This window comes from Zea mays, chromosome 3 (genome assembly GCF_902167145.1).
Source record: "Zea mays cultivar B73 chromosome 3, Zm-B73-REFERENCE-NAM-5.0, whole genome shotgun sequence".
NCBI classification, from domain to species: Eukaryota; Viridiplantae; Streptophyta; class Magnoliopsida; order Poales; family Poaceae; genus Zea; species Zea mays.
The window spans coordinates 217644419-217666900 of NC_050098.1; the positions used below are offsets into that span (position 1 = coordinate 217644419).

Here is a 22482-nt window from a genome sequence, read left to right on the forward strand (position 1 = left end):
GATAATGATAAAGATGAAGTACACGGTGGGTCCAGACATTAATGTCGTCGAGTCGAGTTGTATCTCTGGATCGAACCAGACAGACACGCAACACGCCGGCGTGATGAACGGTGCGTGCGTAGACCAATAGTCGTGTTTTGTTTGGGGAAACTTGTGGCCCGTGCTTCCCGTTTTCCATTGAATGATTGTACGGATGGTTATCGCAAAAGTTTGACCTGTTTCTATACTGGTACTTCTTCCAATAGAAATTCGAGTGGCTCGCTCATGAAACATGATGGTGATGGTGACTCGACAGCTCTCGGTGCCTAACTTCAAACGCCGGCCGGCCTCTTCCCATGCTCTTTCCAGTGAACGACGGTCTGTTTGGAATGCCTTTTTGTTTTCTTGTATTTTTCATGGAAAGTTAAACTTAAACTGATTTCTATAAAATTGCTTACCTATGGAGTTCCTATATTTTAAATAGACCCTTATTTTACGTATGACTAGATGAGTGTCAGTTTATACGAGTCACCAAGTTGGCTTTGTTGTTGAATGTCCTTAATAAAGATTTTTGCCCCTGTTTCTAAGACAGCGACATTCTTAGATATAAAACACACTTTGTCACTGCACACTTTTATATCACTGTACCACAGGGTAGATTCAGTACTTAACTCTTTCATGTTGTCATGATCAAACGCGTCAATGACATTTGATATTTATTCTAAGGTGGTCTTCAGCGGTTTATCCATCCTATCTCATTTCAAACTTTACTTTTTAAACATTGCAATCTACAGTGTCGCCACGTCGACCGCCGCGACGCCATGCGATGGGAGGGCGGAGCCGCAGAGGGAAGCTCGACTGGCAGCGCCGTGCGATGGGAGAGCGGAGGGACCGGAGAGGTGACGACGCTCAGAACACGATTGGATAAAAGAATCAGGTCCGGAGTCCGGACACACGTGTCACCATGTGTGTGGCGTGAGGGCCCTAGAGCGCGGAGGAGCCTTCAATCACGAGTGCCTTTTAATAAACGGTAATTCATATTGGCCAAATCAACATAACGATAGACGACCATAACAAAATTACTTCATGTGAGAGCCCCGCCAGGCCTAACCCATGACAGCTGGAACCAACAGCGAACGACAATATAAATTTGCATCGTGACTCGGTGTAGAACTGTAGATACACTAAAGTAACAAGATAAAACCAAAATTCAAAAATTAAGTTAAACCCATCCACTAAATACAATATAAATAGTCATCATATAGTATCATAAACTTACAGTGCTATTTTTAACCGTTTATTCAGCACTTATGAAGGGACATGGATATCTTGTTTACATTATCTTCATCACTTCATCAGTCTCAAAAATCGCTGCCAATAAAAATAACTAGACAACCATCCGAAAAACAATCTTCTATTATATCTCTTAATTTGGTTTCTATTAAAATCATTGCAGAAAATGCCCGTTATAAGTAGTAGTACCAGTGGACCCCTTCTTCCAGAAAAAAAACAGAAATACAATATCTATCCGGCATCCAGAGCATAGCGGAAGCTATCAAGTCATCAGAGGGTGTGTTCCGTCTTTTTTCTCTCTCTTTTTCTTTCCTTCTGACTCTAATAGAGTAAATTGAATTAGCAAAGGCCAAAAAAGAAAACATCCCTCTAACTCTAAGGGCTAGTCTTGGAAACCCTATTTTTTAAGGGATTTCTATTTTCCTATAAAAAATAAACTAATTTACTTTGAAAAAATAAAAAATATTTGGAAAAATATTGTTTCCAAACTAGCCCTAATTGAGTAGATTCGGTTTGAAAAAGATGAAAAGAATACGTCATGGTGTAGATGTACACACACCGTATGACGTCTAGACTGAGCGTGATCTGACAAGTTTTTTCTTTATTTTTTCAAATACAAATGTATATATTACGTATATGTTCTGTGCTTGCTGGTCTCACAGTACCCTGTGGCACTGCCACTGGCCTCAGCTGAGCACTATTCGCACACAGCAGACAGCAGCTAGCGTCGAAACCTCATCAATGGCGTCTCTGGCTCGTATGCACCGTGCTGGTGCTGCAGAGTCATGGGGGCACCATCTCAGACAATAATGGATGGACCAGCCCCCACATGAGAAAACCTGGATTTGGCCCATGATGATTCTACAAAAATGAGCAAGGCACTGGTCAGTGTCCAGAGAGACGACTTTCAAGCGCCGGGGGAGATCAGTGCCCTAAGCTGTTCCCAGCAGCAGCAGCAGCAGCCGCCTCAGACGATGCTGGGCCAGCATGGATGAATAGTTACACAAGAAACAAAATGTGAACAGTAGAAGTTGTCCATTAAGACCGGAAAGGGACAAATGTCAGCTATGACATATAGAATAGGGTGTGGGCTCAAAACATAGCGGATAGCAAGATATCGAACAAAAACAAAGCAGACGACATTATTTACAGCACCGAAACTTTATCAGCCTGGTCATGCTGTAACCTCTAACCTGTAAGGATAACCTGTCACTCAATTATGTGCAACAGATTAAACATGCTATCCAGATGTTGCCGACGCAGTTCAAGGGATAACTTGGAAACCTGATAAGCATAGTGCATATATGTCCCGTTTTTTGCAAACAAAGGTACAGCTTAACACTGTTTCTGCAAATAAAGGTACATCTTCAGCCATATGCAAGTGAGCACATGTAGCATTCTATACATTTACAATCTGGTGATGTCAGAACAGACAAATAATTGCATGCTGCAGGGCCAATGAGGGGCCATCAGTGGTTACAGCTCAGAAAAGGGTAACGGGAAAATGGCTGAAAGAATGCGACAAAACTTGCATGGAATTTCCTGATAAGAATTAGCATGGTAGCTGACCTGACTCCACTAAAAGGCAAAAGCACAATTTTGTACATATTAAACTGTGATATCAAGCCGCGGTTCAAAGCAAAAGCCAGTGAATAGCTGGAGAGGAAATCTTTTGCTCACAGGGCATTTAACGGACCACCTCCATTGCTTTTGCATCATGTCAAAAACAAGCAAAGCAGTTGCACCATAGCTTTGTATGTAGACAAGGTCATCTATACCGCTGCAGGCAAAAACATCATCGAATTCACCAAATCCTTGGAAGAACTTGTGGGGCATCCGAGCTACCTCATGCCACTGTCTTTCATGGAGCTCCCATATTCCTATGCCTTTAATGATATCAGGTCTGTTGTGTTTTGCGATCCCACCAACCAGAACCAGCTTCTCCTTCAAGTTTACCAGACGGCCACACGTGAGAGAACAAGGTACTGAGATTGACGTTTGCATCAACGAAGTCTCGGATGGTTCACCGGCAAGGTCATACATGATAAGGCCATGACGGGGGTTGACATTGCCAAGAGCACCAGTGGAATGAATCAAGCAGTACAGGACACCGTCACATATGACACTATTATCACCTCCTCTCCAACCAACGAACACTTCCCTCACAGAAGTTACCCATGAACCACTCGATGAGTCGTACTTGTATACTGAAAAGTCCCATCGGACAAAATCTTCAGGAATCTGCTTAGATTTCGCCAATGCAATGGAGTACTTATGGGACAGCCGATCCACATTCATGGCAATGGTACTGTAGTCTGGCAATGTCTCACCGGGCGGCTCTAAAAGCCTCCTGGAGTGCTTTGTTATAGGGTTACATACAGAAATGGTGTTCCTGTTGTCATTGTCCATGAAGCAAACTAGGCCACAAGAAGAAGAGATAAAGCAGCTGCTCTTGTCAATATAAGGAAGCTCTAAATCATACCACTTGCGGAGGATGGGGTCAAAAGCATAACCAGCAGCAGTTTTATTAGAGGTGAACATGAAGTACCATGGCCGCTGAGGCAGCATGTGGGTCCACAGAAATCTCCTTGAACAGATAATGTCGTGCCATCTCTTGCACACTGATGTTGCCCTCATCATGCTTGCTATAGGCAGGAATGTGAAAATCCTCTCCAGGATATCATCAGGGACGACAGCATCCAATGATATTGAGAAGTCGTTGCCTCCATTGCTAGCTTCGGAAACAACTCCAGAGTTGAATACAGGAGTTCTAATGTGCTCAACTGGAAGATAGTCCCATGATGAATGGTCTTCCATTAGATGGATTGTGAAGCAAGCAGACGGATGATCTGAAGAAGAAGAAAAAATAGATTTGCTGCTAAGAAACAGTAGAGGCAGAGCATTTTCTTCTTACACATAGATATAGACATATTGGAAAAGAAAGTGAAAGTTAATTGAAACCATATTTGTTTTAGAAGATTGGCCTATCCTCGATCATCAAAATGGCGCCTAAACCTAGGTTACTAATTTTATAATCCAAAGACAATCTAGGACAATGTTATACTCGATTTATCCAAATGAGAAACGTGAGCTGTCAGTTACTGATGCATCCGGTATATCCCTACATAAATTACACTGCTTGTAAAGCAGTTACAAAACCATATATGCTAGCACTGAGTGGCATAGATCATCTGCTACAACAATAGTTTATTATCCATCTACCATAATGCTAGTTCACACATCTTAATAATTGTTTGCACATAATCTAAATATTGCGGCCAACACTGGACAAACATATGAACATTAGACAGGTTAGCATTTCTTAATAGAGTGCTTAATCTTCGTGTTCCCAAACAGGATAGTAACTGCCGTGTGACAATCTCTCGACACACCACCATGCTCCTGCAATGCAGGATCATCATCTGTATGGCAACAGAGGCAGGCTTCGCTGTTTCCCCTGCGGTCCTTGGAAAATAAACTGGACCCGCACTTAGTTGGGTACAAAGGAAAATGAACTGCGCCCGCATCCAGCAATGTCGGCCTTACGCTGTGAGTGAGAAATTATATGTAGTATCATTTATACACTTGTAATTGGGTCAGATCCGAACACAGATACCCTTACATTAGGGTTTGGGCCGCTCGGTTTCGAGCAGCGGAAGAGAAGAGCGCGGGCATACCTGGTGGGTGCTGCTCGTGAGAGGCGAATAGCACGAGAACGGCGGCGGCGCTCGGCTCGTCCCCGCCGCAAGGAGGACAGAGAGAGAGAGGGAGGGGGGTGAACGGAAGAAGAATAAGCCTGTTTGGGACCGATTCCCCAGCCGATTCTGGCCAAATAAATCGCGAACGGACCCGAACGCACAGCCTTGTCCAGCGCCTGTGGGCGATGATGCAGGCACGGCCACGCTACCCGTCCTCGGGCGGCTCCTCCGCTGGCGGCGCAAGACAAGGCAAGGGGCGGGAGCCCATATATAGTATTGGGCTCCGCGTCGCGTACGTCGACTCGCCTTTTCCGTCCAGCTGCCTGCCTGGCTCTGGCTAGACGAGCGAAGTGCGTGCTAGGTAGGCGGTGTGTGTGTCCTCCTATTCCTATGCCTGCGCACGCAGGCAGCTAGCGTGCTGTGCTGTGCTGTGCTGCGCTGCAGTGCAATGCGCATGCGGACGCGGCCGGGCCTGGCCTGGCCGGGGTTGGGGCCGGCCGACCCTCTGCGTCCGCATGATGCCGCCGCGCGCGCCCCGCCGCTGTCGCCGGCCGCCGGTCGATCACGTGCAGCGCGCTCACCTCTCGCTTTCAGGCCCCGGCCGAGCACGTACTGCGTGCGTAGTGCGCGGGCAGGCCGGCCGGGGCAAGCGCGATATCGCGCTCGTGGCGTACTGATGATCTCTCACATGCGTCAAATGGGGCTTTAAGCCTCGATCGGCCCCGCGTACTGCTGCGGGCCACAACACAACCCGGCGCACAGCCGTCCTCCCACTGCATGCGGCTCCACAACGCGGCGGGGCGTGGCGTGGCGTGATGCGTCGTCGTCGAGGCTCGAGCGTCCCGGCCGGCCGGCGGCCGGGCTTATCTAGCCCCCCCCCCCCCCCCCCCCCCGGCCGCCGCAATGCTCCAAAACCACCAAGGGGACGAAGCTAGGTGGCCCTCTGGTGTCAGGAGGAACGGCATTGTGCTGTAGCTGACTTTACAGGCATCGGATGCGGCAGGGCAGGACCGCCGCCCCCACTTTTTCTTTTCTGTGTGCGTATAGACAGAGAAATGGTAGGCGAGCGCGGCAGGACAGGACCACCCCCCCTCGTTTCTGAACGAACGCCAGGTTTTCAGTTTCACCGTGAAGTCGAAGCAAGCACGGTATGGTTGCCTACCGACACTTGCTCCTCAAGGAACGAAGCATTTGAGCCTGAATGTAGATCGATTGAAAAAAAAAATTAGAATCTATGTTTTTTTTATAGGTGAACGGCCTGGCGCTACGAAGCTATAGTACTAGACTGCTAGCTAGCACAGTGATTCAGTAACTCAGGCAGCAGCAGCAGCGAGCCAGCGCCGTCTCAGATTTTAAACAATGGAAGACGAGGCCACGGCCATGCATGCATGCATGTGTTCCCTAGGCTGGCAGTCTGGCACTGGCAGCGAGGGAGGGTCGGTCCGATGCGAGAGCAGGCGAGCGGCGGTCTTCGTCTTTCCTTGCGATCGATTTGAGATGATGAGCTTGACCGTCTGGCAGAAAATGCAACGCGTCCGTATGGGGACCGTGGCCTCGCAGTCGCAGCTAGATGAAGCAGTGCGTGTTGCCATGCATTGGCATTGGCAGCAAAGGAAACCCAATTCATAATATATATCGATGTATTTGTATATGTTTTTTAAGTAAAATTAACATATATTATTTATATATAAAAATATATATAGTATAAAAGGTCTATCACAATGAGCTCGTACGGGCCTCAAAATCATAGGAGCCGGGCTGGCCATGCATTGGCAGCAACGGAAACCCAATTCGTCATCTAATAAAGCGAACGCTTTTAGGAAAGGAAACTCTGTCGGCAAGACAAAAGTTTACGTTACAGGTAAGCAGCGTGCTGAGATGCAATGCAAAACAGCCGTAAAGGAAAAACAAATAGTTTATTACATTATGCGGGTATATGCTAGTACCCCCTTCTGCGCACCACCTTATATGCATGCGCTTCGTGTGTTCACTGGGGGCCGGGGGGGAGGGGGGGCATCGACTTTCTGGGGGGGGGGGGGGGGGGGGGGGGGGGAAGCACACGCTCACACCGGCTGACACGTCAAAAGCCTCTCACACGTAAGGCCTTGTTCGGTTAATCCCGTTACCTATGGATTGGATGGGATTGAAAAAAATTAAGAAAGGGTTTGATTTAGTTGGGATTTAAACCCACCAAATCCCACTCAATCCATGTGGATTGGGAGCTAAACGAACAAGCCCTAACCGGGGCTCCGGTCCTGTCGTGTTTAAATTATCGGTCGACGTGGGTGGGAGCAGAGACAGCTTTCGAGTACAATCTTTCGTTGATGTGCACAAGCACAAACCCACAGGAGAAAAAGAGAGAGAGAGAGTCAGAGTCTAGTCTGCCTTGAAACATGGGAGGAGGAAAAGACACCGGGACCGGGTGGCAGCAAGCCCACTAGAGGCAGGCTGCTGGTTGTTGCCGCTTTTGCGCTAAATAAGCTTCTCCCCTCCCCTCCCCCCACTCCACTTGTGTCATGGCAACGCAACAACACACCTTCTGTCCTAAGCATTTCATTGCCGCATCTATGCAACAGCATCGGAAGGTCCTGACTCGACAAGTAGCCATCCAACGTGAACATGAGATAGGTAGATCCCTGCGATGCGATTCGTGGCAATCGAATAATGGAACGATTCGTGAGACGCTTGATATGCCGATGCTCCTCGCAAACTCTGCGCTTGAAAAGCTACTTATTAAAGGATGATAGCGATTGGAGGGAAAGAAAAGATGTGTGGTAGCGCGCAGTGGCCATTGGCGTAAGGTCACGATCGCCAAGTACTTGCCTGTTTATGCAGCGCCAGCGCCCATTAATAAGCAGAGGAAGGAGCCGTGGGTATGGGTTCCACGTCAGTCAGCCTGATGCCGCAACCGTCCCTTTCACTTCTCAACTGTCCAACAGTTCGCCCCACTTGTGAAAAGGGCTGCGACTTGTGGGATGGATCCCGTCCGTCCCGTGAGATCAGAGCATAGGATCCTAGTCCTACTACCATAGAGAAGTGGACCGTGGACGGGATGGATCGGCCATATCAGACCATGATGCCGGCTTTGATGTCCAAGAAAGGCTGCTGGGATGGCAACAGTATGTGCGAGATGTACAACGCCAGGGATTACTGCTGTGGCACACTTCACATGGCATTCTGACAGCTGACAGTTAACAAACATGCTACACTTGTTCTAATGGTGGACCAAATTGCGGACAAGTGAGCACGCTTCAGCCATTCAGAAGCCCTCCAAAAAAAAACAGGCGAGTGACCGGCAAGAAAGGCCAAGTATCTTCTTCTGCAACGGCTATACCACACTGCACTACTGCTTATAATGTTTAAAAAAAAACAAGTTCGAACATATCAAGTTGTCATGAATGAAGTTGTCTTAACTTTTGTGTTTATGAAGCACAATAGCCCAAACTAAGACAACTTAAGCTGACGTACATCAAGAACCAATCCCCAAAGAAGCAACTCAAAAATCATTCAAAAATAACAGTATTTCCTTCAAGCTAAATCACTCGACTCTTGGCATTTCAGAATTCTGTTTACGCTCGCTATGTTTTAAGGCCCATGCTTCAAAATCATTCACCTTTTTAAAAGACCACTGGACTGCTTAATTTATCAAATTATTTTTGTGGCAAATAAAGATGGGGAAAATATCACCAAAAAAAGTCTATAAAACAATCAAATGAAAACCTTAGGCATGACAAGTTCATCATCTGCTATATACCTAAAGCACAACTCGACATCTCGTCTTTCTAATCCAATGCAACTAGCTAGGGCTCTTCTGCTAGGAGTTGTGCACAGCAGTACTAAGTACTAACAGTTATTCAAGGGGGGGGGGGGGGGGGGGGGGGAAGTTCTCAAGTATGACTTTTCACAAGTTTCCTCTCGTCAACCTTGATGTATAATTAGAAATTCATACTGAAACAATCGCTGTTCATCGAGGAGCTAATTAGCGGTCCATTCATTGCTTAAGGCTAGGTGCTGGCGGGCAAAGGAATTGAGCAATGCAGGGCAGTGGGGGTTTCCAATCGGTGGGCACCTATGGGCTATGGCAGCTTCCATGCCTGGCCACATTGGTGGATCCACCCCTGTTTTTGTTTGATAACGATTCTCTCTGCAGATAAACTTAAGTATATTTGTGCATATTTACCATCCCAGGGTAATCAAAGAACGACAACTCAATGATTTTAGCTTTTCATCACTGTATTAGATTCAAAATTATATGGCCAGCAATAGGAAGTCTATCAAGTATCAATAGTTACATCATTAGATCAACAAACGAGGACCTCACAAACAAAATTGTGCTTCACAAGACATGTCTAGTTTCCTACAGCTGTTATATGAAAGATGTGAGTAGGGAAAACACCATAGAACACTGAGTGGGAGCCAACTATCATATTCATGCCCCAGTTTCACCCGTTACTCAAAAAGAAAAATGAACTGGCTAACTCAAGATTCTGCAATTCCTTTAAAGTTCAATCAACCCACAACAATTCACAGTATGGGTTACAGCATATAAAAAATTCAAACGACCATGCATAACCAAAATCACCAATCTCCAATTCCTTGGCACTGAACACCCACAGGCATCACTGCTGGAAAACATAGTTAAACATAAGAGAATACGTACCATGAAGATAAGAACATTCACCTTCAGTCCTCAGTCCACTTATACTCTATAAGATGAGCATTCAGTGAATAACTCAATAGTCAATAAGCGACAAGATAAAAGACTTTGTGTCACTCATTGAAGGGCCTGAATCATCTTGTGTTTAGTGGCATTCAGAGAAACTGCTGTCAAGGTAATAAATGGTAGCTGTGGCGGCCACAGCATCCCTCTGCTGTGTGTGTGTGCAGAAGGTCACGAGGGAGGGTGGAAATGCCTCGCAGCTGCTTGCTGAGCAAATAAGGCTTAATGTGTGCGGAATAGGGAGGACAGAGGGGTGGATTGTGCCAAAAATGCTTAAATTTGTGTCCAAATTTTGAATCTCAAAATATCTGGACAGAGAGATAGTAAATCATAAGACTTTGTGTCAATGCTGCAAGCATTGTTCCCCACTGAAATTACCAATCTAATATATGTATTGAGGAAGAAGCAGCTTTCTTCCAACATGATATACTAGAGACCAGCAAAGAATTTCAACGCTGATATATGTGGCTCGAATATTCTAAATCCACTGAATCTACAGAAAATTTGATGTAACATATTTCTGATGATAACAAGAGGTGCTATGATACAACTCAGATTTACCCTGATCTCAAGAGGAAACGGGCTAACTCCACAGGAAACCAATTGAGAGCATAAAGCCTACTTGCCTGGACTCCTCAAAAATGAGGGCTCTGTCCGGCAATGCCTGAGCCCGCCAGAGAAGATGTTAGCGAAGGCCTGCAGGTTCTCGTCTGAGGGGCTCGTGCGTATCTTTCTTGGTAATGGTCCGACGCAGGGCCCGCAGAACACGACCCCGCCCATCCCCCTCGCGTCTTCCTCGGCCTCGTCGCTGCCGTCGTCCACCATCTGCTGCTTCTTGGGCGTAAGAAGCCTCGGGGACGGTGGAGGTGTCCGGTGCGCGCGGTTGAGGACGCGGAGCACGCGGCTTGGGGTCGGCGCCACGGAGGGCCCGCTGAGGGAGACGGCCGGCGAGAGGCGGAGGGCGTGGCAGGCGGCCGGGGACGGGGGCACCGCGACGAGGCTCGCGGCCACGTTGAGGAGGCCGTGGACCCTGCCGGAGGGGCGGCGCACGCCGACGGCGAACATGGACGGGGAGCCGACCGGGCGGGACAGGAGGCGGTGGTCGCCAATCAGGAAGCGCGCCGAGCCGACGAGCGAGTCCCCGCCGAAGTGCCAGGAGCCCGCGGCGGCGGCGGCGTAGATCTCAACGGAGACGGCGGCGGGCGAGTCGTCGGCGAGCGAGGCCTCCCGCACGCGAAAGAGGAGGCGCGCGTGCCACGCCGGGTCGAGGCCGCCCGTGGCGTCGGGGAGGGTCTGGAGCTTGTGCCCCGCGTCGACCCAGGCCACCGCGTACGCCTGCAGCCGCCGCCGCACGCCGGACGGGGGCTTGAGCCCCTGCGCGGAGATGAGGGCCACCTCCAGAAGCCGCTCGCCCTCAGGGAGCCCCAGCCCGGCCTCCTCGTCCGGCGCCTCCATCGCCGGCGAGCGACGGAGCTAGGATTTCTCGATCGGGTGCGGGAGGGCGAGACGACGGAAGGCTTTGGCGGGCGGGCGGGCGGGTGGTCGGATTTGGGGTCTCACGGTTACGGGGATTTGAACGGACGGCCTGATGCAAGCCGTGGCTGCTGGATCGGAAGGTTATGAACGAGTCCCGCCAGGGGCCAACGTTCGAACTTTGATGAAATGATGAAGCGGTGATGGCTGCCAGCCTGCCAGCTGCGTCCGCCGAATTCTGAGCTTCGGCCGTGCTCGGCCCGACCCAATGAGGAGGAACCTAACAAAACGGCCCGCTTTGGAGAACCTTCCAATGCGGTTGGGCCATTGCTCCGGTTTCCCTTGATTCAGCCCATATAAGGATATAGCCAGGCTAAGAACAATTCCAACAGTAACAAAAAAAAAACAAAGGTCCCAAAACATAGTAACTGGAATCTATTTAAAAGTATGAAATCTAAAAAATTAAGGAGTAACTCTAACAAGTCCCAATAATTTTCCAAAAAATGTTTAATAAAAATAACAATGATTATTTAAATAACAAGGATACTACACTGTTATATTTTGATATTCATTATACTGCACCGCGCTTGTCAATTTTCCTAAACAAGCAAGGCAAGGCATGCTGTCCAGCGGAACGGAGTAGTGCTCGCCCTCCCCATGCCGGTGGCTGAGCGAGTACATGAAAGCAAATCAAGCCATGCCGAGTCTAGGGAGCGGGCGGACGCAGGAAGAGAATTAATGAGGTTAAAAAAAACTACGTGACAAAATTAATCAAAATTGAAAAACTAGTTTTGCATAAAATCCAAATTGCATATCAATATACCATACTATAAGTTAAAATAAGAAACCTATATAGACAAAAGAATCAAACATGACGTTATAAAACGTTTGGATCCCTTTATTTTAGAAAAATTAAAATTCTATTAATAAAGTAATTTATTTAGCTTGGAATTTAACATTCCACCATTTTTCAAAGTTCAAATATAAGCTTATCTCAAATTTATAAAGTAGAGAATGATAAATGATTTTATGTATTAGTATAATTTGTTTCTACTCTGTAACTTACATAAAAATCTTTGTCTCACTCCTTAAAAATGTAGTACATAAATATCTACGACATTTTGCTAATAATAGTATACAAATATATTTTGCATAAAACCGAAATTAACTTAATTAACATATTCCTAAATTATTATTATTAAAGTGGAATTCAATTTTAATGATCCAAACGGGACGTAAGTTCTTACTGACCGAATCGAAGCCATACTTACCTGTCAAATGTGTATCTCTTTGAACATGGGCACCAGAAAAGGGACAGTGTCAGGCGGCCTCTCCGACACGAAGCTAGGACTCGCTTGTTCACCAAACTTACCGAGAATGGATCGCATCGTCGTGACGAGGTGACGAGCGAGATGAGGCCCGTCAAATGTATCAGCGTCACGACGATGACAAATGGAGTGTGGGTGTCCGGATCAGGGAATTGGATGACAAGTTTTTTTTTCTTTTTACTCACTCCGAGAATGGATGAGAAGTTTTACTCATGCGGGAAAATTGGGAGATGGATTAGGGAGTTGTTGGTGACCATTTTTTTCTTTTTTTCCCTCTAAAATAGGATTGGGAGAATATTTTTTGGTTCCTGATGCAGTTGCTCTAAACACGCCCTCTGTAGAATTTCCTCAACCCGTACTCGCTGGTCGCTGCTGTGAATGCGACTTAGCAAGGAGACGCTGGACAGCTGGAGTCTACGCCCCTGGTGAACCGTGAACGGGCATCGATCACAGCCGCTGTTGCAGCAAGGAGACGCTCGTGCACAGCGATCAAGTAACATTTTTCTGATCCTCCAGGGACCAGAGAATATGTTTACTACTACGTTTCTTGTGAGCGCGGTGCACTGCATGCAATTTGCGAGCACGGTCTGCAACTCGGTGCAAGATGGGCAGCTCGAACACCGCCCGTGGGCCCTGGTCGTCCCTCGAATTCTTTGCAAGCCGTGTGGTCGCGTCGAGGGCCCCCCGACTGATTTGATCGGCCAATGAAACAACGGGCAGCACAGCGGAATCGCAGGACTCGGCGGCATCCCATCCATCCCTGGCCGGACCGGAGCGGCGAGCCGCGAGCCCACGACGAGACCGGATGGGACGTGTGAGTGCTCTGCTGCCCGACCCCGTCAAAGCACAAAGATCCCCACGCCACACCACACCACAGCACAGCACCACGGTCGGCTGACCCACACCAGAGGACGGACGGGCAGGGGGGGCAGCAGGACGCACACGCAACACTCCACTCCGACGTCCCGTCGCCACCCTACTACCATCACCCACCGCCAGCACCCGTGGTAGTAGACAAGACAACTCGTGGCTGGGCAGGGGCCCGCGCCGCGCGCGGTAGCCGGCAGCCACGCGGCCATGGCCCATGCGGCCGAGCGCGGGGATTCCCTCGGCGCCGGGAAAGCGGAGCCGCGCGCCGTGCCGCAGCTGCAGGGATGGGGTCAGCCGATACGACTTGCCTCTGCAGTCACGCGATCCGTGCCTGCAGTCCGTCCATCACAGATCGAACAGCTACTAGCTTCTATGTGCTTTGTCCTTCCACAGCTAGCTCCCGGCCTATTAACTCCCGGCCCAATATGTCATTAGCCACGGCTGGCGCTGAAGCTAGGTATTTTTGGCGCCGGTTCTGTTTTTTTATTTTTGGCGCGATGGTGACTTGTGCCACAGCTTTGGCGTTCTCTTATTTTTCTTCCCATGAGAAATCGAATTAACTTGGAATCGATCAAAGGGATCATCAACTTCAGCTTGTTGCATAAAAAAGGAAATCCGCGCATCTGAAATGGAAGGAAATCAGCGCATCTAAAACTGCAAAGCCTAGAAGAACTTGGTTGGACAAAAAAAAACATAGAAGTGCAAAGAAGGACATCCAGCTTACAGAGAAATAGAGAGCCTGACACTTGTTAACGGTTGGATCCACAACAAACGGCTCGGATGAAGCGACTGCAGAGGCAAGTCGTATTGGCTGACTGCAGACGATCTTGTTCCACGCCGGCTGGGCAGCGCAGCGTTGCCTCCCATCAGCATCAGGTCGGGGCGTCGGGCCGCCCGTACCCACGTACGCGGTGCTCCAGGCTCCAGCGGTGGCGCCCGGCCCACGCGTGCCATGTAGACGTACGCGTCTGCTCCCCGTCCGAGTCCGACGTTGCAGTACACTGTGCACCGACCAAACAGGTGCTACTGAACTGTCCTTGTAGGAGTGGGCATACAGGATGTTGGATTTATGATCTTGGTCTAATTGGAAATTTCAATTAAACACTATAAAAATCACAAAATCTAATGTATAACAAGAAAATAGTCGAACCAATAACACTACATTACTAGTCTAAGTGAAGTGATACAAGTTTATATGTGGAGGCTTCCCTCTCTCACTAAGCCATGGTTTTAGAGAGAGAGGACGGAGTGCCATATGCGCGCTCGATCACCTCGCTGGGGCGAAGACTGCACGACATGCATATGAATGTTCCGCCAGTATTCAAGGGCGAAACTTCCTTTTTGTTGTTTCTATTTTTGGTTAATTGGGTGATAAGGTTAGAACACTCAGTTTTACCGTTGTCCGGTGGCTCCTTTCTAAAGAAGCCACTGCTGACTGCCCCCTCTTTGGTCTATAAAAGAGGAGGTCGTCCCCACGATACGGGGCGGACGGTGGGATCCGATCCCAAACGGATAGACGGTCGCACCCACAAGGACAGACCCTAGATGAGGAGACATCTAGAAGGTCCGATGAACAGGAGGAGGACCCAGAGGTCAGACCCTCGCCGTTAAGCCAAGACTTAGCTAGGACTCTACTTTGTAACCACCTCCACCACGAATAAGAGACTTGGGAGCCTCTCCTACCTCTCTCGCTTGCTTGTAACCCCTACTACGAGCTTTGATCATCAATGCTGCTGGTAGCGTAAGCCGCTGATGACTGGAAGTAGGAACGTTCTGCCTAAACCAGTATAAATTTTGCGCCCACCACACACGCCGTTTGGAGCCCATAACATGCACAATAAATTTACTTGTCGGAGCGGGATTTAGGGCTGGACAAAATGCTCGTGGCTCGCTGGCTCGCTCGGTTCATGGTCAGCTCGGCTCGGCTCGTTTAAATTTTTTCATGAGCTGAGCTGACATCCTAGCTCGGTTCGTTAACGAGTCAGCTCGCGAGCTAAACGAGCTACTATATTCCAGCAAAACGAAACTATATACATATCATTTACAGAATAATTGATGAACATGTTATATATATGTGATGTGTCTATGGCATATGAATTAAACTAATGATTAATGAACTATGTCGATGTGTTAATTTGGTCTATGCAAATATAATTATGGGTTAAACTGATGAATATGTATGTGAATTGTGAATTAATGAGTGATGAATTGTGCTAATTTGGTGTTATATTGACGTGGTTTGTGAAACTATGAGTATAATTACTATTTTTTATTGTTAAATTAGTTTAAAATTAACTAAAAATAATTATATGTATATTTTATTTTTTCTGCTCTAGCTCGCGAGCTAAACGAGCCAGCTCGAGCTCGTAAACGAGGTGAGCCGAGCTAACTCTATGCCTCGTTACCTTAACGAGCCGAGCTGCCTCGTTACATTAACGAGCCGAGCCGAGCTGCCTCGTTACCTTAACGAGCCAGCTCGAACTCAGACGAGCCGAGCCGAGCTGCCTCGTTATCCACCCCTAGCGGGATTCGAAACACTGACAATATGGTCTCGAAAATTTTATCTAAAATCCACCGGACTGTGAACAGTATAGGGTTCAGTGGTGCACCGGACCACGGCCCAAAGGCTACTGCAGACTAGCGCAACAACTAGTAAACGTGGCCCGCTCCAGTGTGCCACCCGAGAGTCTGATTTTGAGAGCAAGCTTCCAACGGCTATTTGAGGCTTGTGGCTATATAAAGGGGTCTCACACGCCTCTAACAAGAAAATCAATGGAGCTAGTAAGTGTAGTGAAAGTCGTCTAGAGGGGTTGAATAGACGAAACCTGAAAATTATAAACTTAAGACACAAACTTCACCCGAGGTTAGTGTTAGAACGAGAATAAATGAAACCAGAATGCGGGAAGAGAGTTATTCTTGCTAAGAGTTTCTCAATCAATTTGCAGATTACTTTAGGAGGCAACTCAAACCAATCGCAAGCAAGAGAAGTAGAGATGGAAGAGGGAACAAGCAAATCACAAAAAGATTGTGATCAACGCAAAGACACGATGATTGGTTTCCCGTGGTTCCACCCCGAAGGATGTACGTCCCAATTGAGGCGACCACGAAGGTTGGGTCTCTTTCAACCCTTTTCCACTCTCAAACGGTCACAGAGACGAGTTGAGTTTGCTTCACTATCACACAGACACTAAGTCCCGCGAGGACCTCCACATGAAGTATTCGGAGTATCTTGCCTTGCTTTACAACAGTGATAATGCGAAGCGAAAGTGAGAGTGAAAATCCAAATCAAGAGCGCAAGAGAATGCAACACTCTGCATAAGTACAAGCTTCTAATCTCTCGAAATGATCAAATCCACACTTATATGGCTTTGGAAGGTTGGGAGTTATTGCACTTGATGTATAATAGGTGTACATTCGGGCCACCCGACCCGACCCTAGCCCGAAAAGGGCCGACACGGCTGAATTTTGGGTCGGCCCGGCCCATGGGCTTAGCCCCTCGCTCCGTGGCTCGACACGTTACTGGTTAAACGTGTCGGGCTTATTTCGGGTGGCCCAAAATTGTAAAAATCCTGAAATTCAAATTATGGCCCGAAATTCGCACATGGGCCAAAATTCATATCAAAGCTCGAAATTCACATCAAAGCCTAAAATTCACAACAAAGCCTGAAATTCAAAACACGCATATCATTTAGTATATATTAACATTTCAAACTTTATAATTAAAAAACCAAAGAACACGAAACCAATGGGTGGTTGACACCTCATATACATAATTAAACATGCGGCTAGCTAAATTGGAGTGGATGGTTTCCATGATTAGAAGTGATAGTCGCCTAGAGGGGGTGAATAGGCGAAACCTGAAAATTATAAACTTTGAACACGCACTATACCCGAGATTAGTGTTAGAAATAATTTGAAGTGCGAAAGATAGTTTCTCTTGCAATGAGTTTCTCAATCAATGCGGATAACTTTGGGAGCAAACTCAAAACGATGTGAGCAAGAGAACTTTAGAGAGAGAGGAGAGGGGAGAAACAAATTGAATGGTGAAGATTAATACAGGTGGACACGGAGATTTGTTTCCCAGGGTTTGGTTCCAAATAACCTACTCCCTATTCAGGAGGCCACAAAGTCCGGGTCTATTTCAAGCATTTCCCTCTCTCAATCGGTCACTTAGACCGCTCGAGTGCTTTTTTCTCAATCTCACGGGTCACTAAGACCCCACAAGGATCACCACACAATTAGGTGTCTCTTGCAAACTTTACAAAACACTTAGATAGTTTAGAGAGAGATGAAGGAAGCACGATTAAGAAACCAAGCAACAAGAGCAACAAATGAAACACAAATCACACTATCTCAAGTCACTAATCACTAATGATTACTTGTCTCAATTGTGGAACTTGGAGAGATTGGAAGCTTTGAATGTGTTTTGGAATAGATTGCTCCCCACAGCGGAAACATGTGCGGCCTCCTCCTTGCGCTGGAACTGTTTGGTTGTTCTAGTTGGTTGCTGGGGCAGGAAGGCGAGGTGCCTGATTGCTCTGACGCTAGTACTGATTTCCTCCCTACTGGTTGTTCTGACGGTACTGCTGCTACTGCTGAGAAAACTGCCTCTGGTACTGGTGGTGGTGGTTCTGGCGCTGATGCTGGTGCTGATGACCTTGCTTGAATTGTTGAGGTGAGTTGCCTGAATAGCGGGGACGGCTGCTACTCCCAGCCTGAGATCCATCAATCTTGCGTTTCCTGTCTTCCATCTCCCGACACTTACTTTCAGTCATGATTGCTCTGTCGGGGCATAGGGCGGGACTGAGTTGGCTGGACATCGCGTGGGGCGCGGCGAGCAGGCACAGCCGAAATCCGGTGAGGCCAAATTGGCTACGGTCAGGTGCGAATAAGGAAAATGAAGCACGGGGACGAATGTCTCACCTCAGGACAGAGCTCGGGGTGGCTTGGCGTGACCTCTGGCGGGTTGGATGGCCGGCACGGCGGGAACGGAACTCCAGCGAAGCCGAGCGGCGAGAGCAGTGCGCTAGAGAGGATGAGCTTGCGCAAAATGAGGTAGGGGAGCGAGTGCGGGTGCGGGCGGTGCTCAAAAGGGAGTTGGGGTGTGTTGGCAGGCGACGTGGTCGAGAATCTCGGTGTGCGTGCGCGCTGGTCCATGACGGTTCGCGGGGAAGGAGAAGCTGACAGGGCGGCCCCACAGCGCAGCGAGTGGGAGCGGGCTCGCGGAGGGAACGACTCGGTGTGCTGACGAAACGGGCCCGCGAGGTAGAGAGAGAAAGGGGGCGCGCGAGGGAGCAGGCGACCGGCGCCGACAACCCGGCCCCACTACGCATAAGGAGGGAGAGAGAGCGCGGGGGGGGGGGGGAACTATCGCTGACAGGTGGAGCCCACCTGTCAGGCGGCGCGGGCGCGCGTGCGGCCTTGCTGGCTGGACTGTGACGTTTTGGGCTTAATTGGTTTTCTCTTTTTCAAGGGAATTTATAATTGCTTTTCTTTTTATTTTCTTTAGGGTTTTCAATTCAAATTCAAACCAAGTCAAACATGTGCATCAATTCAAAGAGTATTTTTGGGCTCAGCATAATGCAACAATTCATGACTTACATAAGTTTTGACAAAAAATAAATATTAATTCCCTTCACGAAATTAACCTAATTCTACTCAAAAAGTAAAGGTAGAGAGAGAGACTAGAGAGAGGCAAAGGGTAACACATGAATTTGGTAGACATTTAGAAAGAAAATTTAATACCCTCAAATTCAGGGTGTTACAGTTTGTGATGGTCATCAAACACCAAAATCGATTATAGGAAATGTTGAGGCCAATTCCCTTTCAGTCTCCACCTTTTTGGTGATTGATGCCAACACAAACCAAAGCAAATACAAAGTGTAGAAATGTAACTAATTTGCATTTTGACATATGTGCATAAGTTACTTTGAAATGAAAGCATTTCTAAGCATATATGTTTGATTTGATATTTTTAACGTTTTGGACCACATTTGCACCACTCAGATAGTTTTTGCAAATCTTTTGAAAAAGTCTTTAAAATTATTTTGTAATTAGCCAGTGGTATAAGAATATGATTTCAAAAAGAATTTTCAAGTTTTTGAAAATTCTTCCCCTGTTTCAAATGCTTTTCCTTCGGCTAAATAAAAGCTTACCTGAAGAAGTTCTCCCCTTAGCTGTCAAGAGGGTTTTGCAATTTAAATAATCTCTCCCCTTTTTTAAACAGTTTTTAGAAAACGGGGTGGTGGTGCGTGTGAGCACCTAGAGGGGGGGTGAATAGGTGATCCTGTAAACTTCAAAACTTAAGCCACAAAACTTTGATTAAGTGTTAGCACAGTTAATGCCAAGTGGCTGGAGAGAAGATCTTGCACAATATGATAATCACAAGGAGTTCAACACAGAGAAGACACAGTAATTTATCCCGTGGTTCGGCCAAGTACAAAACTTGCCTACTTCACGTTGTGGCGTCCCAACGGACGAGAGTTGCACTCAACTCCTCTCAAGTGATCCAATGATCAACTTGAATACCACAGTGTTATGCTTTTCCTTTCAATATCCCGTTTGCGAGGAATCTCCACAACTTGGAGTCTCTCGCCCTTACACTTGAGATTCACAAAGAAATACGGAGTAAGGGAGGGAAGCAACACACACAAATCCCCAGCAAAATGCGTACACACACGGCCAAGAATCGAGCTCAAAAGACTATCTCAAAGTTCTCACTAGAACGGAGCTCGAATCACTGCAAATGACAAACAAATGCGCAAAGACTGAGTGTGGATGATCAAGAATGCTCTAAGGTTGCTTGGTTGTCTCCTCCATGCGCCTAGGGGTCCCTTTTATAGCCCCAAGGCAGCTAGGAGCCGTTGAGAGCAATTCTGGAAGGCTGATCTTGCCTTCTGTCATCGGGCGCACCGGACAGTCCGGTGCACACCGGACACTGTCCGGTGCCCGATCTCCTTCCTAAAATGTTGCAGCCGACCGTTGCCCGCCAGAGAGCCGTTGGCGCACCGGACATGTCCGGTGCACACCGGACAGTCCGGTGCCCCTTCTAGCCGTTGGCTCGGCCACGTGTCACGCGCAGATCGCGCGGCCGACCGTTGGCCCGGCCGACCGTTGGCTCACCGGACAGTCCGGTGCACACCGGACAGTCCGGTGAATTATAGCCGTACGCCGTCAGCGAATTCCCGAGAGCGGCTACTTCGGCCGAGGCAGCCTGGTGCACCGGACACTGTCTGGTGCACCACCGGACACTGTCCGGTGCACCACCGGACAGTCCGGTGCCCCAGACCAAAACAGCCTCTTGGCTGTACACAGCCAACTCTTTTCTTTTCTTTTTCTTCCTGTTTCCAATACTTAGACAAGTATATTAGTACACAAAACCAATGTACTAAGACTTAGAAACATACCTTTGCTCTTGATTTTCACTTTATTCATCCATAAACATGAATTCACATTTAAGCACTTGTGTTGGCACTCAATCACCAAAATACTTAGAAATGGCCCAAGGGCACATTTCCCTTTCAATCTCCCCCTTTTTGGTGATTTATGCCAACACTACATAAAGCAACTAGAACAAGTGCACTATTACTTCAAATAAAATCTCAAATTTATTTTGATTCAATTTGGCATATATGGATCATCCTTTGCCACCATTTGGTTTGTTTTTGCAAATCAAACTCAAATCTCTATCTCTAAGTCAAACACACATGTTGAAGCATAAAGAGAGTCATTCCAAAGGAAAGATTTCAAAAACTCCCCCTTTTTCCCATAATCAACACTACTCCCCACAAGAGGCCAACTTTTGACAAAAGAGACAACAAAAGAGATTTGACAAACCAAAAGCTCTATTCTACTGTTTTCAAAATTTCTCAAGTGGTAGCTGATCCATTTATTGCTTTGGCCCTTATTTTCTCCCCCTTTGGCATCAAGCACCAAAACGGGATCAATCTTGGCCCAAGAACCCCATTGCCTCACCAAAATCTTCAATAAGAATACAAAGGCAATAAGAGTACATGAGATGAACTTGGAATAAGTTACCCTCTCATCGGAGTGCAGTGGAAGTCTTTCATGGTCCAAGTCCACCTTTTCCCTTTTAATTCTCCTTTGAGACTAAAACAAGCAAACTCAAGCATACGGTTAGTCTCAAAGGGTCAAGTTGTAACACATCTCCCCCTCAAACTGTGCATCACTTTGCAACGGACTTGTGAGATCCAGGGAGTGTTTGTACAACTTGAGCACCACAATAAGCAACAAAATGCAGAATGAACATGATCAAAGGCATAAACACATGTATGCTACAATTCAATCCAAGTTCCGCGAATCTAAGACATTTAGCTCACTACGCAGCCTGCAAAAGGTCTTCTCATCTAGAGGCTTGGTAAAGATATCGGCTAGCTGGTTCTCGGTGCTAACATGAAACACTTCGATATCTCCCTTTTGCTGGTGGTCTCTCAAAAAGTGATGCCGGATGTCTATGTGCTTTGTGCGGCTGTGTTCAACAGGATTTTCCGCCATGCGGATAGCACTCTCATTGTCACATAGGAGTGGGACTTTGCTCAGATTGTAGCCAAAGTCCCGGAGGGTTTGCCTCATCCATAGTAGTTGCGCGCAACACTGTCCTGCGGCAACATACTCGGCCTCAGCGGTGGATAGGGCAACAGAGGTTTGTTTCTTAGAGTTCCACGACACCAGGGACCTTCCTAAGAATTGGCACGTCCCCGATGTACTCTTCCTATCGACCTTACATCCAGCATAGTCGGAATCTGAGTATCCAACCAGGTCAAAGGTAGACCCCTTTGGATACCAGAGCCCGAAGCAAGGCGTAGCAACCAAATATCTAAGAATTCGCTTCACCGCCACTAAGTGACACTCCTTAGGATCGGATTGAAATCTAGCACACATGCATACGCTAAGCATAATATCCGGTCTACTAGCACATAAGTAAAGTAAAGAACCTATCATTGACCGGTATGCTTTTTGATCAACAGACTTACCTCCTTTGTTGAGGTCGGTGTGTCCGTCGGTCCCCATCGGAGTCTTTGCGGGCTTGGCGTCCTTCATCCCAAACCGCTTTAGCAGATCTTGCGTGTACTTCGTTTGGGAGATGAAGGTGCCATCCTTG

General features: G+C 47.6%; 2 protein-coding genes across 3 annotated transcripts; both read right to left on the reverse strand.

Annotated features, from left to right (window-relative positions):
- Window positions 1-2324: 2324 nt before the first annotated feature.
- LOC100384626 (F-box/kelch-repeat protein) lies at window positions 2325-5479 on the reverse strand. 2 transcript variants are annotated; one of them, XM_020549957.3, is made up of 2 exons: window positions 4950-5479; window positions 2325-4819 (listed from the first exon to the last, which is right to left on the reverse strand). In XM_020549957.3, exon 2 carries the CDS (start codon window positions 4087-4089, stop codon window positions 2881-2883), a length of 1209 nt encoding a protein of 402 aa, XP_020405546.1. In that variant the 5' UTR covers window positions 4090-4819; window positions 4950-5479; the 3' UTR covers window positions 2325-2880. The 2 variants fall into 2 exon arrangements, with proteins under 2 accessions (XP_020405546.1, NP_001170593.1); NM_001177122.2 differs by having other exon boundaries at window positions 2568-4121; window positions 4950-5202.
- A 4115-nt stretch (window positions 5480-9594) lies between these two features.
- On the reverse strand, window positions 9595-11195 carry LOC100384712 (Calcium-dependent lipid-binding (CaLB domain) family protein). The gene has a single exon (NM_001177186.1). The coding sequence runs from the start codon at window positions 11143-11145 to the stop codon at window positions 10309-10311; it is 837 nt and encodes a 278-aa protein (NP_001170657.1). The 5' UTR covers window positions 11146-11195; the 3' UTR covers window positions 9595-10308.
- Between the last annotated feature and the right edge of the window lie 11287 nt (window positions 11196-22482).

Excerpts from the sequence above, each read along its gene's own strand:
- LOC100384712 (NM_001177186.1), bottom strand. The coding sequence starts at position 11,145 with ATGGAGGCGCCGGACGAGGAGGCCGGGCTGGGGCTCCCTGAGGGCGAG.
- LOC100384626 (XM_020549957.3), bottom strand. The coding sequence starts at position 4,089 with ATGGAAGACCATTCATCATGGGACTATCTTCCAGTTGAGCACATTAGA.